At 36.0% G+C, this 16,356-nt stretch overlaps 2 protein-coding genes across 3 annotated transcripts in view; one reads left to right on the forward strand and one right to left on the reverse strand.

The window, feature by feature from the left end:
• fam81b (family with sequence similarity 81 member B) overlaps positions 1-442 on the reverse strand; it is a 9,233-nt gene extending 8,791 nt beyond the window's left edge. Inside the window, exon 1 of the mRNA XM_016527850.1 lies at positions 245-442. Coding sequence (XP_016383336.1) covers positions 245-442 — 198 coding nt within the window. The remainder of the gene's footprint in view (positions 1-244) is intronic.
• A 3,349-nt stretch (positions 443-3,791) lies between these two features.
• Positions 3,792-16,356, forward strand: part of LOC107720291 (multiple C2 and transmembrane domain-containing protein 1-like) — a 152,581-nt gene continuing 140,016 nt past the window's right edge. For both annotated transcript variants that reach the window (XM_016527971.1, XM_016527972.1), the window contains exon 1: positions 3,792-4,362. In XM_016527971.1, the coding sequence (XP_016383457.1) occupies positions 3,850-4,362 (513 nt within the window). In that variant the 5' untranslated portion in view covers positions 3,792-3,849. The remainder of the gene's footprint in view (positions 4,363-16,356) is intronic.

Below are 16,356 nucleotides of genomic sequence, written 5' to 3' on the forward strand. Positions count from 1 at the left end.
TATAATATAATATAATATAATATAATATAATATAATATAATATAATATAATATAATATAATATAATATAATATAATATAATATAATATAATATAATATAATATAATATAATATAATATAATATAATATAATATAATATAATATAATATAATATAATATAATATAATATAATATAATATAATATAATATAATATAATATAATATAATATAATATAATAAAGTCATTATAATTGTTCATTTTGCACCTGGATGTCTTTGCTGAGCTGTTTGACAATGTGAGTTATGATTTGAATGTGGTTCTCCAGTAGTTTTCTAGCAGACGACTCCATTAGGACTGAACCCTGAGTTGCACGTAGTCCAGTCACCACATCGTCCCTGATCTTCATGGCTTGTTCCAGTAGAATGCTCAGAGTGCGTTCCTGATTGGTCATGTGGCTCTCCATATGTCCTATAAGCATTTAATTCAAAACATAATTACACAACTAGCACTCATTTGCTAGAGCCCCATTTTTTTATTCCTTTAAACATAAACAGTCAAGCCCACAGAGAGTTAAAGTAAAGTCTGGCAGTAAAGTTTTATTTTCAAAGGCTGGTCACCAGAAACTTAATTTTAAAATCTCTTCATCAAAGGCAAACAGACTGTTACATCTCATTACAGTGCAATGTGAACTTATTTGGTGTCATTTAATATTGTAAAATGTATAGTATAATTAGCAAACAGAGTCTGATAATGCTTTACTTTATAAAAGAAATTACAGTAAACAGCCATACTGTCGAAATGAAGCTTAATCAAATGCCTTTTGAAGCTGCAAGAATGCAGCCCTGTTTTCTCTTACATTGCATTAAATATAGTGAGCATAACTCAAGGGCTCCAGCAAACTACATCAACTATTGATTATCTGCCGCTGAGTACCGTTTCACTCGTATAGAGCACATATAGAGTATTCATTTAGCAGAGATGAATCCTTTTGATTGAGCATTTACAGTTTTAATATAGCCATCCATCATAACATAGCAGCAATGACAAAAGAAAGTGTTAAAATGTGTATGCATGTGCTATATACAGTATATATATATATATATATATATACACACACACACACAGTATATATATATATATATATATATATACATACACACACCGTATATATATATATATATAAATCTTTACTTTGTTGAAATCTTTACTTACTTGTGAACTGTTTCCCTGTAGTCTATGTTTGTTTAGTCTGATCTCTTAGCTACTGCATGACATGTTCTGACAGGAGTGTGCCATTACTTGACAACTAGATAATGCAGACAATTTGCAAATATGATATTTAAAAAAAAGTACATCTGCTTGTCTAAATATAATGTAATTACTACTAATTAACATTCTATTCTGCGAAGGATGACAGCTTTAGGATGATGCAGTTCATCATGCAATAATTTGACAAAAATTAAGTACTGAGATATAAGCCAGACATCTCAGACTCCTCATTAATTCTCATGGGCTTCTCTGGCCAGAGTGCCAGTAATGATTTCCCTTTTGTGATTTGTAACACATCTATTATGCAATAGCAAATGTACTCAGTATTCCCATGCTTCAAAGCTAAGTGGTGATGGTCTCTTCTGGGGTATTATTAATGTCCTAATGTGTGTTGTTACTTGCTGTGTGTAAAATCAATTTGATACACATAAACATTTTAAACATCACAGCTCTTCGTCAAACAGACATGCCTTTACAGCAGCTGTTACAGCCTTTATAGAATTAAATAATTCAAATTCTAAGATCTTTAAAAAGGAAAATCGAGTGGGTTTTATTGTGGGCGGTATTCTCTTGGCTTTGCCTTCACTTTTAAACCGATAGCATGGATATTTACACTGTAAATGCTAGTAATTGTAATGGAAAAAGAATATGAAAATGATGTCAACTCTAAAGGTGTCTTTACACAGTCCAGGTAAAGCTAGCTAATATGCGCCTGCTCAAAATTTTGTGTAAATGCGCAATAGTGCATAAAAGCCAGACTAAATTATGCCTGCTCAGACCCAACTCAGCTCCTATATCAAAGTAGTGTAATTGCTGTGTAAATGCATTTATGCCCCTGTGCCACATTAGACACACAAATTCCACTCCAGAAGCACTTCTCTGCCACCTTTACAGTGTAAATTTGCAATATGAGTTGCCTCACCATGTATGTTAAAAAATGTAACGTCATAATTTAAAAGACAATATATAATACCTTATTGTAGCTGTATTGTAGTTATTTTTGAAGTTATATAGGCTATATCTATATATCTATCTATATCATAGCCTATATATATATATATATATATGAAAAATGTTCTTAATCCAGAATTTTTATTTTACTATGCTAAAATAAATATTCAGCGATATCTTCAAAATATTTTTTAATTTTGCGCACTTTTTTCTCTAAATAATGTTGATATGGTAACTAATAAATGCTGTACATTTTGTTATGCTAGCATGTGTGTTACAACTTGGTTAGTGTCTTCTGCTAGTTATCAAAGCATTAAAAAACTAGCTAAACTGATAAATAACAGTTTGGAGATTAAAATAATAGCTGATTTGTCTCATGTTAAATTAATAATAAAAACAGAGATTAAAAATTTTCTTAATCCAGAATTTTTATGTTACTATGGTAAAATAAATATTCAGCGATATCTTCAAAATATTTTTTAATTTTGGCGCACTTTTTTCTCTAAATAATGTTGATATGGTAACTAATAAATGCTGTACATTTTGTTATGCTAGCATGTGTGGAAATATTCAAACCACGTGTGTTACAACTAACCCCGCGTTGCTATGTGCCCTGCGCTCTCCTACTTCTGTTGAGGCAGTTTTGCTTATCTGCTTATCTCTAAGTCATGTGTCTTTCCGGTGTCAAAGCATTAAAAAACTAGCTAAACTGATAAATAACAGATTGGAGATTAAAATAATAGCTGATTTGTCTCATGTTAAATTAATAATAAAAACAGAGATGAAAAATGTTCTTAATCCAGAATTTTTATTTTACTATGCTAAAATAAATATTCAGCGATATCTTCAAAATATTTTTTAATTTTGGCGCACTTTTTTCTCTAAATAATGTTGATATGGTAACTAATAAATGCTGTACATTTTGTTATGCTAGCATGTGTGGAAATATTCAAACCACGTGTGTTACAACTAACCCCGCGTTGCTATGTGCCCTGCGCTCTCCTACTTCTGTTGAGGCAGTTTTGCTTATCTGCTTATCTCTAAGTCATGTGTCTTTCCGGTGTGCCACTGCCACCTGTATTATTATCAGCACTTTTTATTGTAACAAACAACAACATTTAATAGCTCAAATGGCTTGTATTAACATTATGTAATATTATGACATACGTTGACCTGTCCTGTAAAATATACATTCACCAAATTCCTTATAATTACTGACTTTCACCAGAGGGAGGCGTATCTGCAATTATGTATTCTTGTACTGGCTATTTCTTAGGTTACTGTCAGGTCATTAAGCCATTAAAGAGTGAATCAGACGCACAGTCACGTTTATTTCACAGGTAACCCTTGTTGTTTGTTATTCTTCTGATTTTTACCTCATGTTTTCTTCTATAGGGCTATTTTATGAAATTAAAACAAATGGTCCGGTAATAGGTTTTAGTTTAGACTTTAAGGTTAATGTGCCGTGAAAGACCCTCTGAATAATGTCACTAGCAGCATTATCACCAGATAAAGTGAATGTGTTGTAAGTGCCCAAGTGTCATTTGCGATCGAGAGCACGCGCTCCTGTGCGCTCGCCCGCGCGCTTCAGTGTCACTGGCGCTCCGCGCGCTGACAGCCTGCTGCCGCTGCTGCTGCTGGACGGGAACCATGGAGGAGAACCACAAAGATGAGAGCGCCAAAGACCCGCAATCAACGTCCTACCAGAGAAGGATGTGGAGGAATTTCCAAGAGAAGACCAAACCATTTTTGAGCCCCAAACTGGGGACCGAACGACGCAGCGGGGATGGTAAAAAAGAAAGCGGGTTGTGGATGTTTAAAAGAAAGAAGAAACAGGTCCTGGACCGGGTCTTCTCGTCCTCGCAGCCCAATCTGTGCTGCTCAACTCCGCCGTCTTTCGTAGGCGACAGGACCCTGTGCGAGCAGCCGGACTCCAGCGCCGGTAAAGGGCTCGGGATCTCACCGCTGGCCGCTGCTGATGGAGCTTCAGTCAGTAAACCGGAGATTTCCGTATCCGCGCACGGAAGCCCGAAGCTGCTGGTGTCTCATCTGGTGATGTCTCAGCAGAAGAGCTCGTCCTTGGGCTCGACGTGCTTCGAGAAGCTGGTGGTGGAATCGGCAGCATCCAGTGAGGATGAGCTGGCCAAAAACGCTAGTGACCTGGTAAGTGTGGTTTTAAAACACAAGATAACCAGGAAAGTGACCTGGGTGTGCTGTTTGCATCCTGAGAAATGATTTTTTTTTCTTCACGCTTCACTGTCTCCTCATTAACTGACCTGCAAATTGAATATTGTCTGGTCATCTCCCATGTGGGGTATTTAGACAGCAGTTGACATTAAACATGTTGACTGATCTGTCAATGTGTGGTGCTGCCGATTCCCTTCTTGTATACTCATTTGTGGTTTAGAGAGACTAAGAAGTAACTTGATTCATAATGTCACATAATGTCAATGGCACTTCATTAGATAACAACATATCAAACCAATGGCATCTGCAAACAAATTCTTATAGATCTTTAGTAACTTTACTTTTCACAGCCATTTTTGCAAACACTTTTTACTAACTAGTGTCAGTGTCACTTGTGATGAATGTATGTAGTCATTTCCCCTCAAATGGGGAAATGTTTACACAAGTATCCTAGCAGAGTGACTACAGGTGAAGTTCATCACATCAGGATTCCCATAATACATTTCCACGACTTTCCCATGATTTCCCCAATTGTTTCTAAATACTGGATAAAGGTTTTTATAAAGATTGCACTCCCGTCACTGCGCCCTTGATCTGTGTCATGAATGATAGTAATTGCCTTAAGTAGTGATGTTGTTAACATGTAGCAGCTTTTGTGGTTATCACACTTGAGAGTTTGAAATAACACATCTGTCTTAATGAGGCTGTTATGTGCAACAAAGCAAACTTCTGAATATTTATTATCTGCAATCTTAGGTGCAACTAGTGCAATGAGTTGAAGCTCTAAAGTTTTGGCTGAAAACTGCTGCAGGTTGTCAGCTGTATTATTGGAGGCATTATTCCCTTTGTGCAAATATTATTTAACAGTAAATAAATGAAATCAGCTGTTACACACTAAATGTAATCAACAGCATAAACAGGACTTTATAAAGTTTTTCTTCAGGTATAAGAAATTCAATTTGTTTTGTTTTTTTATTTTATCTATTTTTTCAGACAATGGAAATGCAAGAGAAAGCAATACTTATTAGAACCTGTTTTTTAGGCTATTCATTTATAATTTTGTGAACCTCCTTACATCATTATTGGCCCTTCATTTCATTATTTTGTGAATCCCAATTGGTCATGTTAAAAATGAATAGACAGCAAGATCAGTGGTTGAATATTTAGAAGGTAGGAGTTTAAAAGTTTGTTGAGATTTTTTGATGTAATGCTGCAGAAAGAGAAAAAAAATACTTATGCTTAATTATTTGAAGGGCTTATATTTATTAAAGGGGTCATATGATGCTGCTAAAAAGAACATTATTTTTTCACAAAAAAAAGTGCTGAAAATGTACTCACCCTCAGGCCATCCAAGATGTAGACGAGTTTGTTTCTTCATCAGAACAGAAATTGGAGAAATTTATTATTACATTACTTCCAATAGATCCTCTGCAGTGAATGGGTGCTGTCAAAATGAGAGTACAAACAGATGATAAAAACATCACAATAATCCACAAGTAATCCACACGACTCCAGTCTATCAGTCTGTTAATCTCTTATGAAGTGAAAATCTGCATGTTTGTAATAAGCAAATCTATCATTAAGGTGTTTTAACTTTAAATTGCCTCTTCTGGCATTTGTTTACAACTGTGAACTATTTGAAACTTGATCTGTGCATATTTCTCTCCTAATTCAAATGAGACCTTTTCCCTGAAGAAAGCACTGTTATGGATAGAGGTTCTATTTTTTTTTTTTTGCGATGAAGAAACAAACTTATCTACATGGGCTGGACAGCAACATTGCAGAATAACTACCTTCTTCAAACTCAGAGGGATGTATATATGTGACCCTGGACCACAAAACCAGTCTTAAGTCACTGGGGTATACAGGTATTTGTAGCAATAGCCAAAAATACATTGTATGGGTCAAAATTATAGATTTTTATTTTATGCCAAAAATCATTAGGATATTAAGTAAAGATCATTTTCCATGAAGATATTTAGTAAATTTCCTACTGTAAATATATTAAAACTTAATTTTTGATTAGTAATATGCATTGCTAAGAACTTAATTTGGACAACTTTAAAGGCGATTTTCTCAATATTTAGTTTTATTTGCTCCCTCAGATTCCAGATTTTCAAATAGTTGTATCTTGGCCAAATATTGTCCTATCCTAACAAACCATACATTAATTGAAAGCTTTCAGATTATGTATAAATCTTATGACTGGTTTTGTGGTCCAGGGTCACATATTACCATTTGTGTAAGGCATCCTTAAATAAAAAAAACAAAACAAAACAAAATAGAACAAAACAAAACCTAAAAACAAAAGTAGTCATATTTTCAATGTAGGCAGTTTACATTAGGCTTCTTATATGAAATCTCAGATATTTATGGAAAGATCAAAATCTCTGCACGTAATATGATAAAGTATGTGGGTTTGAGAAGTTCAGTGACATTGTATGCAGAGAAGGCAATGAAAGAATCAGTGACCCATTTAGCCTGATCCATAATTAAACCCTCTACCATATCTTTCTCTCCATAGCAATTATATAATACCTTACTGCCATACTGGTTCTGTTCTTCTGTTTGAAAATTTCTGTAGAGAGACTGTTAGATATAGATCTATGCAATGTCACTGTAGAGCAGATTAGGTAAGGTCATAAGTGAAGAGTGCATACAACCACTACTGCTCATGGGAGTCCTCTTGTGCTGCGTCATCACGTTTTTATTACCTCACCATGAAGGTTTCTGTCACCAGCTGAGAGTGGAAGAAGCTTCTGGCAGTCAATGTACTTTCTGGCTCTGAGAGAATAATAATTTTTGCCAATATGCTGACTTGTCTTAGTGAAGTGTCAGGGCTGCATAATCTTTAATTATTAAGAATATCCATTTGGTTTAGTACACGTAGTTACTCTATATATAAAAAACCCAATAAAAAATTTATTAAATAATCTAGTCATGATACTTTATGTAAGTGGGTCGTTTCACTGTTTGTATTGTTTTAAAGGGGACATCAGATGCCCATTTTCCACAAGTTGGTATGATTCTTTAGGGTCTTCATGAAAAGTCTATAACATATTTTGGTTAAAATTTCTCAATGGTAGTGTAAAACAACACCCCTTTTACCTTGCCAAAAACAGCTCTGTTCACAGCAACCCGTTTTGGTGCATGTCCCTTTAAATGCTAATGAGCTCTGCTCACCCCACCCCTTTCTTCCGTGGGGTGACGAGCAGTTCTCTGAGACTGTAAACTTTAGCCGCGGAACTTGCTAACTAGCACAATATTAGGAAAGGCGATCTGCAAAGATTCATATAATAAAAAAACTTATACTCACTTCTTCTGTAGGTGAGGCTGGATCACGAATGATTCGCGCGAACATAAACGCATTTAGGTAGATTGGGGGTACATTCCCTTCAAAAACAAAATGCTATGACTGCTATGTTCATTCTTATATTAAACAACAATACACCTTAATCGCTTAGGAGACATTCTTGTCTACACCTGCTCCAGCATCGAAACAATGGTGGACTGTTGATAGTTCACTCAGGGTGGGTCTATGCTAAAACGGCAGTGTTCGTCAATAGTTGTGGGAGGGGCCTGTGCCTGTGTGACGTCACTCTGCCAAGAATCTGTGAACGTCTTCATCTGACACAGTGCTCATGATTTTTGGGGATTTAAAAAAAGCACTGGGTGGATTTTTATCATTATAGGGTGGTTGTGTACACACAATGCCAACACACATTTATGTCCCCTTTAAGACAGTCAGTTTGGTAGGGATTTTTAGTGACTCTTTCTGCATGCATACAGCATTTAGTTACAGCCAGTAGGTGGCGACAAGCAAAAGTCTTTAGATGTGATTCATTGATTCACTCATTCAAACGATTTTACGGATTAAAGGGTTTGTTCACCCAAAAATTAAATTATTCCATGAATAATTATTCCATGATTTACTCACCCTCAAGGCATCCTTGGTGACTTTCTTCTTTCAGTTGAATCCAATCGGAGTTATATTAAAAATGTCCTGGCTATTCCAAGCTTTATAATGGCAGTGAGTGGGTGTTTTTGTTCGACAGTCCAAAAGAAGTCCAATAAAGCGCATCCATCCATAATAAAAAGTGCCTCACATGGCTCCGGGGGGTGAATAGAGGCCTCCTGTAGCGAAACAATGTGTTTTTGTAAGAAAAATATCCATATTTAAAAACTTATAAACAGTTTTCTCTAGCTTGCGCTAACTGTCGTACGTGAAAGCCATTCCGGGCGGATGACGTAGGATGTATGCGTAGCGCATGCTATAATATAACTCTGATTGGATTTGTCTGAAAGAAGAAAGTCATATACACCAAGGATGCCTTGAGGATGAGTAAATCATGGGGTAATTTTCATTTTTGGGTGAACTAACCCTTTAATTCAGGAATGAGCTAGGTGACTTTTTAATAAGTGAGTCATTGAATCATTCACTCAACCGATTCGAACACTGAATCATTCTGGAAACAAATACTGTTGTGTGCTGCTTGGACACAACTTTGTGTGGAACTATTTTCGTTGGCTGAGCGAAATCATACAAACTACCTGGGACATTATTGTGTCTAAAATGTAAGTTATTCAATATGTACTTCTTGTTCATTGCCCTGTTGTATATAAAAGCAAATTTCATACTCTGTATCTTACATAATTGCGATTCATGCCATGCCTATCAATAACAATCTTGCTCGCCTGTGACATGTCTAATTATTTTGACTTCTAAAGCCACTTTAGATGACATTTTCCACCTTAGTTTTGCAAACAATAGTTTCTCAGCAAACAAAATATTTCTCAGTTCAGTTGTGTAGTCTTCACAATCTTTATTGGTTGGCCTAATTCAGTTCTTTTGAACTTCTCATCATCTTAGTTTTGACACACATGCTGCTCTATTAATGGCCATAGCTGGTCACTCAAATGAACCTTCACTACTCCATGTTCCCTCATTAGTCTTTTATGTCTTTTTATTAGTCTAATGTCTACATCAAGGTAAACTACGCTTTTCCACTTTCTGGACCTTAATATATATAATGAGTAGTGTATGTAATTTGAGGTAGCTTTATTAGTCCTGTTTAATTGAGTTTCAAAGCACTGCGATTAACACTTAGTCAGTTTATTAGTAGCGAGAAGATGTTTGAGTCATATTTACTGACACATACAATGGTAAACCACAATAGGTTGTGCTTTTCTGTGACTGGAGCCCTTTGATCACTTATGTGAATACTCCATACCATCAAAGATTCCATCAACATCCTCCCCCAGGGGCACATAGGAAATGATCTGAAATGTGTAAACCACATAACATCAGAAATACATTTTCTCACAGGCTGCTTGGCTAAATGTTGTAGTGTTTCTCTGCCTGGAGCAGAAGTGCCGGTGTATTATCCTCATGCCCTGCATAAATGAGATGGGCGCACATGCCAGGATGACTCAGGTTTTTTTTCTAGATCTATTGACTGTGTAGGGTTGTTATCTCATATTCTTGTGTTGAGATTGGGGTTATAGATAAGACTAACAAGACGCTGGCAGTAAACCAAGGTTTATCTTCGTGAGCAATTCTTCAAGTTGAGTCCTTTGTTTTTTGTGGTGTTGTGTTTTACAGGCTTGGATATTAATATAAAAGAAGTGGAAATTAACCAAATTTTGTTTGTTTTTCTGGTTATTTCAACCAAGGTGTCAAGTGTTAACATGATCTAAATAGCCACTGCTGTTAGATGCCTTTGCTACATTATGTGGCAGGCATCTTTCTCTATTTGCAGGCATTCAAAAGATGTGTATTCTGGCAATTTACTTATCAATTGCAGTTGTTTTATAATATATAGTAATATATGTAGTATGTGTATGGTAGTATAATTATAGAAATTCTATTAGTGGATGCTCTTAAAACAGTGAAATAGACTTGATGTCACAAGCAGCCAAACCCATGCCACCACCCATATATGAAAAGAAAATGCTATTGAAACTTTTTGAAAGACAGTCTGAGATACATTCATAAAAACCTCCACCCCAAATTCAATATTTAAGATTTTCCTCAAATATTTTGAGCATCGCGAAAAGTGAGCTTGCTGTGCCTGTACAGTATTTTCTCTACTAGCGTGTTTATTCTCGTGTCCCATCTCTGGCCTCTGTTAGTTTCCTGGTTATAGACTTGTAATGTTTTAAAATATTTACAGGGCTGAAGCAATACAGTACAAACCAGTGGGCTGCTGTCTCTGCATGGGCCAGTCCTTGGCCAAAAAAACAAAAACAAAACCTGTATCTGCCCCAAAGTGTGTCGGGCCACCGGCAAACGGTATGTCAGATTACCAATCCAGCCTTGGTCACAAGTCAGGATGCGCTCCAAGAAAAGTCTGTAAAAATATGGCCCAATGTTCTGTGTTAATATAAGGGAATTTTCCATATAGATTTTTCACTCAGATTGTTTATGGGTTTACAGATTTTACTAGATATGTTTTACTCATATTTTGAATTATGCAAATGTTTGGTACTTTGCACATTCTTGTGGTGCCATCAGCCAATCAGCGTTGTCATGACATAATTTTTCTGTGGTTTGTTTGTCACATGGCATTTAAAGCTCAGGTGATTTACTCTGGCTTCATGAGCAAAAATGGCAAATGTCCCTTTGTGTACCTCCAGGTGGTCCTGTGTCAGCCAAGCAACTACCACTGAGATGAATGGGAATAGACTTTTTTGAACATTAAACATTTGTTTTTTCCTCAGTACAATTCAGTTTTATTAATTTAATCAGCTCTGAGATGTTTAATATAATATATTTTAGAGACAGCAGGAAACACATCAACATAACACATAAAACCGACAGAGACAGACTGCACAGACTAGGACTTAAATACAGGGGATGATTGGGGAAACACAGGTGTATGGGATGACTAATCAAACTAATTAACAAAAGGAGGACAGGAACATGACCAAATAAGGGAACAGAAACAGGGACAAAATTGTGATAATCTGTGATAATTTGTTTATATGAGTAGAAGAAATCATAGGAAATGTTGCAGTGAAGGAAGCCTTTGGAAATATTGTTTATTTGTGTGTGTGTGTGTGTTTTATTTTTTTAATGAGGCAGCTGTAGCGAATAGAAATATGAATAATATACTGTAATATACACTTTTAAAAATAATGGTTCCATCACAATCTTAAACATTCATTGAAACTTCCAGTTGCACAAAAGGTTCTTTATAGTGGGGGAAAAAAAGAGAAATTCATTTAAATGTTCATACCCATTTCCCATATTTTTATATTTAGAATATTTTTGGCATCATCTAATTTATCTTTAAAAATACTTTAAAAAATAAAAATACTTAAAAAAATAATGTAATAACACGTTTAAATATACTCTTAAGCTAATCTAATTTTTCATGTTGTACTTTATAATATTGTGATACCTATTTGTAGCATTTAAAATTATTGTGTTATCTCAGATGTGGGTTTCTTATGGTTGCAATGAGAGTTTTTAAGACAAGATGCTTGCCAGGCAAAGGTTTTAACCTATAATCCACTGAACAAACTGTACTTCTAACCCTTACAGCCTTGTTTCATTCTTGAATATGGTCACAGCCTTGTTTTGTCAAATTGAATATGATCAGTTGTGGGTGTCACAATCTGTGATGGCGAGGAACAATTGAGACGTGGAATAAACGAAACAGTCTTTAATCCATGGGACACAGGGTACATCAACACTGGAGACAGCAGGAAACACATCAACATAACACATAAAACCGACAGAGACAGACTGCACAGACTAGGACTTAAATACAGGGGATGATTGGGGAAACACAGGTGTATGGGATGACTAATCAAACTAATTAACAAAAGGAGGACAGGAACATGACCAAATAAGGGAACAGAAACAGGGACAAAACATGACACAGACAGTCCAAGATCCTGACAGTGGGCTGGTCTCTGAGGAAATAGCAGCTGTGACAACATGATCTTAATCTGTAAATTTCTTGGTAATGGCTGATAGTGGTAGTAATAGTGTTGCAGTGATGTAGTGTTATTAAGTTAAGTTGTATCGTAGGGGTGTTTAGCTGCACCTTCACACCTCCCTATATAAAAAAACAGTCCTCCTCTTCTCACTCTCTTAAAACATAATTTTATCACATGATTTGAAGATTGCTTCACACACCATGGATTTGTTTGCTTAACCTTTGTTTGCTTAACCTTAGAAAAGAATGGCACTACTGCTCAATTTTAGTTTAGGGTTAGGGGATATGTCTCAGTTATTTAAAGGGATAGTTCACCCAAAAATGAAGTAAAATTCTATCATTAATTACTCACCCTCATGTCGTTCCAAATCTGTAGGACCTTCATTCATCTTCAACATAAATTAAGATATTTTTGATGAAATCTGAGATTTTTCTGACCCTCCATAGACAGCAATGCAACTACCACGTTTAAGGCCCAGAAAGGTAGTAAGGACATTGTTAAAATAGTCTATGTGACTCAGTGGTTCAACCTTAATTTTATGAGTCTACAAGAATACTTTTTGTATTGTACTTTTTGCGCAAAGAAAACAAAAATATCAACTTTAACTACCCCAGAATGCCGCCTCCTGTGTCAGCAGCACCACACGCATATGTCTGAATGTGCATCGAAGACTGACACAGAAGAGAAGAAATTGCTGAATAAACACATTTTTTTTTTTTTTTTTGTGCACAAAAAGTATTCTCGTAGCTTCGTATAATTGCGGATGAACCACTGATGTCACATGGACTATTTTAACAATTTCCTTACTACCTTTCTGGGCCTTGAATGTGGTTGTCTATGCAGGACCAGAAAGCTCTCGGATTTCATAAAAAATATCTTAATTTGTGTTCTGAAGATGAACAAAGGTCTTTCATCAAGAGGTTTCAAGAGGTTTTGGGCACAAAAAGTATTCTCGTAGCTTCATAAAATTAAGGTTGAACTACTGATGTCACATGGACTATTTTAACAATTTCCTTACTACCTTTCTGGGCCTTGAATGTGGTTGTCTATGCAGGACCAGAAAGCTCTCGGATTTCATAAAAAATATCTTAATTTGTGTTCTGAAGATGAACAAAGGTCTTTCATCAAGAGGTTTCAAGAGGTTATTTCAGGGTTCCCCATGGCTCATCTGTCTTCCGTTTGTCTGTGACTGTAAGAGAGAAAGAAAAATGGCAATATGCTTGTGGGTGGTTTAAGTTCACGAGTTGGTCAACTCTGTGCTCATATTAATATGTAGATGTCTTTATGATCGGTTAATAGCTATGATTTTTTTGTGTCGATGCTAATTTACATATTTGCATTAGTTAAATGAATAAATCAATGCATACCAGATGACTTCTGTTCCCTTCAAGGCATCAAAGTATGCTAACAGGCCTATTTCATGTGGCTTTATTGTGACAAACACAGAGGCAAACCTTCCAGAGAAATAAAAGTGCCATTCAAAATGTCCTAGAATTACCTCAAACAAAGCATGTGTTTTTGCTAGATAAGCGCAGAAGTCTACTTGAAATTTGAGGTCCACAACAGTATTTAAGGTCACAGTCACAGAGACTCTGCTTTTGTTTCCTAATTCCTACTTGACCTCTGTTTCCAACCATATTAGCTGGCACGTTACATTACTGCTAATGTGCATCGAGTTCTGTCACAGAGAGTATTTCTCAAAAACTGTCAGTAGTTAAGTATTTGCATGTTTTAGCTCAAATCAGAAATGTACAATAACAAATGTACAAACAAATCCTGCTGCAAGCTGCAATTAGGGGGCCCAGCACAACAGAGGCAGAATGAGCAGCAAGCATGGCTTAGAGGATAAGACCAAACGCAACAATAAAGAAAAGACATTTTAAGGTGATTTTACTCAAACTGTCTGAAAATTCATAAATTCAATCATTAGTGATTTAATGGTTTATATATTTTGACCAATAGGTGGCACTGGTATCAAATTGATGTGGTGTGGTCAGTGTGCGGTAACAATGACACACATAAAGCTTGGTGTCAGCATGTCAAAGCTTTGCAGAGATACAGCCTCAGATGCAGTTTCAAAATGGCAGACAGGAAGTTCAGCTGATTATGGCCTAATTGACCGTTCACAAAGAGTTTGATTGACAGGCGATCAGACCAATCATAACACTGAATCTGTCATTTTGCCCGACAAACAAATCAGACAGGAGAGTAGATTAACTTCGGTGGACTTAAACTGGAAAAATTGTGTGTATTGACGTCTTTCCGCGCTTGAAATAAAATACGTTCTTATGTTCAGTCATGTTTATTTCGTGCTTTAAGTAAATATGAAAAGACGATCTGTTCACGTGCCGCTTGAACTGAGGCAATACATTGATCTGTCACGACACATTAAAGAGCCACAAAACGGTATTTATTGTTCGAATTTCTTAAAAAATTAAAAAACTGAGAACTTGTTTCATACAAGAAAGTAACCTGCTCTGTCTTGTCTGTCAGCGTGTTGGCAGATTCCTTTTGCTCCGTGATGTATTTTTTAAAAACTGAGAACTTGTTTCATACAAGAAAGTAACCTGCTCTGTCTTGTTTGTCAGCGTGTTGGCAGATTCCTTTTGCTCCGTGATGTATTTTTTACTGCGTGAGAACATGATGTGTAGTGTGAGAGCGGCATGGCTTGTCGGACATAGCAACAGTAACTAAGGAAGGCGGGTTTTTGCGAAGGGTCAATTGGTATTGATGTTCTCTGCATAATCCAAGGAATCTAACATGGCCAGTCACATGACAAGAGGTAAAACATCCTTGTTGTGTTTATAATCACATTCTCGCAAACTATTCTAACTCTGACTTTCAGGGAAAATATTTTTATAAATAAAGACTGAAAGAGAGAGTTTTTTACTTCTGGTGATTTTATTTATCCATGTTTTATGTGCTCTAGATATGAGCGTTGATCACTTTCTATGTGAATAAAAGCCTAAATTTAATTTGTTCATCATATTAAGTGATTGTGTTTAAGGGGGCTTTCACAAAGTTCAGTTGCCTGGTCTGGTGATTTTTTGGTTCTGAACCACAAACCTTCAGAGTGGCAGCTGTTTACCTCTGTTACTAGGTAACAACTATGCAGAAGAAGGCAAAATGAATGGATGCTTGCTTGCTTCATTTTCGAACCTCTGATTTTTAAAATTGATTCATTTCCAAAGCGCCAACACAGATGACACATGTGTCTATTTGTCACGACTGTAACGCGAAGGTACAAAAGAATGCGGGAGTCAATTTCTGCGAGCAGAAATGAGATATAAATTTTCTCTGCTTGCAGTGTGGCAGTCACACTTTTCAGGAAAGTGAGTAAGTAAACACATAAATACACAGTTTGACCAATTCATACGTCATTATAATGGTTCTCTTCTGTGATTCAGTATGATTGCTTTCACAATTCACATCAGAAGTGAACCCTATCAGAGTTGACCACCCTTTTTAGGTGGACTCAGGTACTGTATGGTTCGCAGGTGCGCATCTGAGTTCAGAAAACAGTGTTTACATTTTCCAAACAAACCAAACTCTGATGTCAAATGAACCCAGGTGCATACCAAATGTGCTAGTGTGAAAGCCTCCTAAGTCAGAAGAAAAGAAGAAAAGAAAAGTTTTGGTTGCGTGTACTTTCAATGGAGGCACAGAAACCTCTCAGGTTTCATTAAAATATCTTTATTTGTGTTTCAAAGATAAATGAGTCTTATGGGTGAGAAACTGATAACAGAATTTTCATTTTGGACTGAACTGTCACTTTAAATATAATGAAATTTGATGTTCATTCACATCAGATAAGGACTCTAAACGTTCTAGAAAAAGCCATTTTATTTTATTTTATTCCCCCCATGGATGCCACCATGTTCAGATCACATGACCAGCTACACTCTAAAAAAATATGGTTCTTTAAAGGTTCTTTACATGCAGTAATGGTTTTATTTAGAACCATAGCATTCTGATGAACCCTTTTATGCTGAAACGGTTCTTTGTGTTAGAATTTAGTGTTCT

Source organism: Sinocyclocheilus rhinocerous, unplaced genomic scaffold (assembly GCF_001515625.1).
Source record: "Sinocyclocheilus rhinocerous isolate Xijiao unplaced genomic scaffold, SAMN03320098_v1.1 scaffold62, whole genome shotgun sequence".
Lineage (NCBI taxonomy): Eukaryota > Metazoa > Chordata > Actinopteri > Cypriniformes > Cyprinidae > Sinocyclocheilus > Sinocyclocheilus rhinocerous.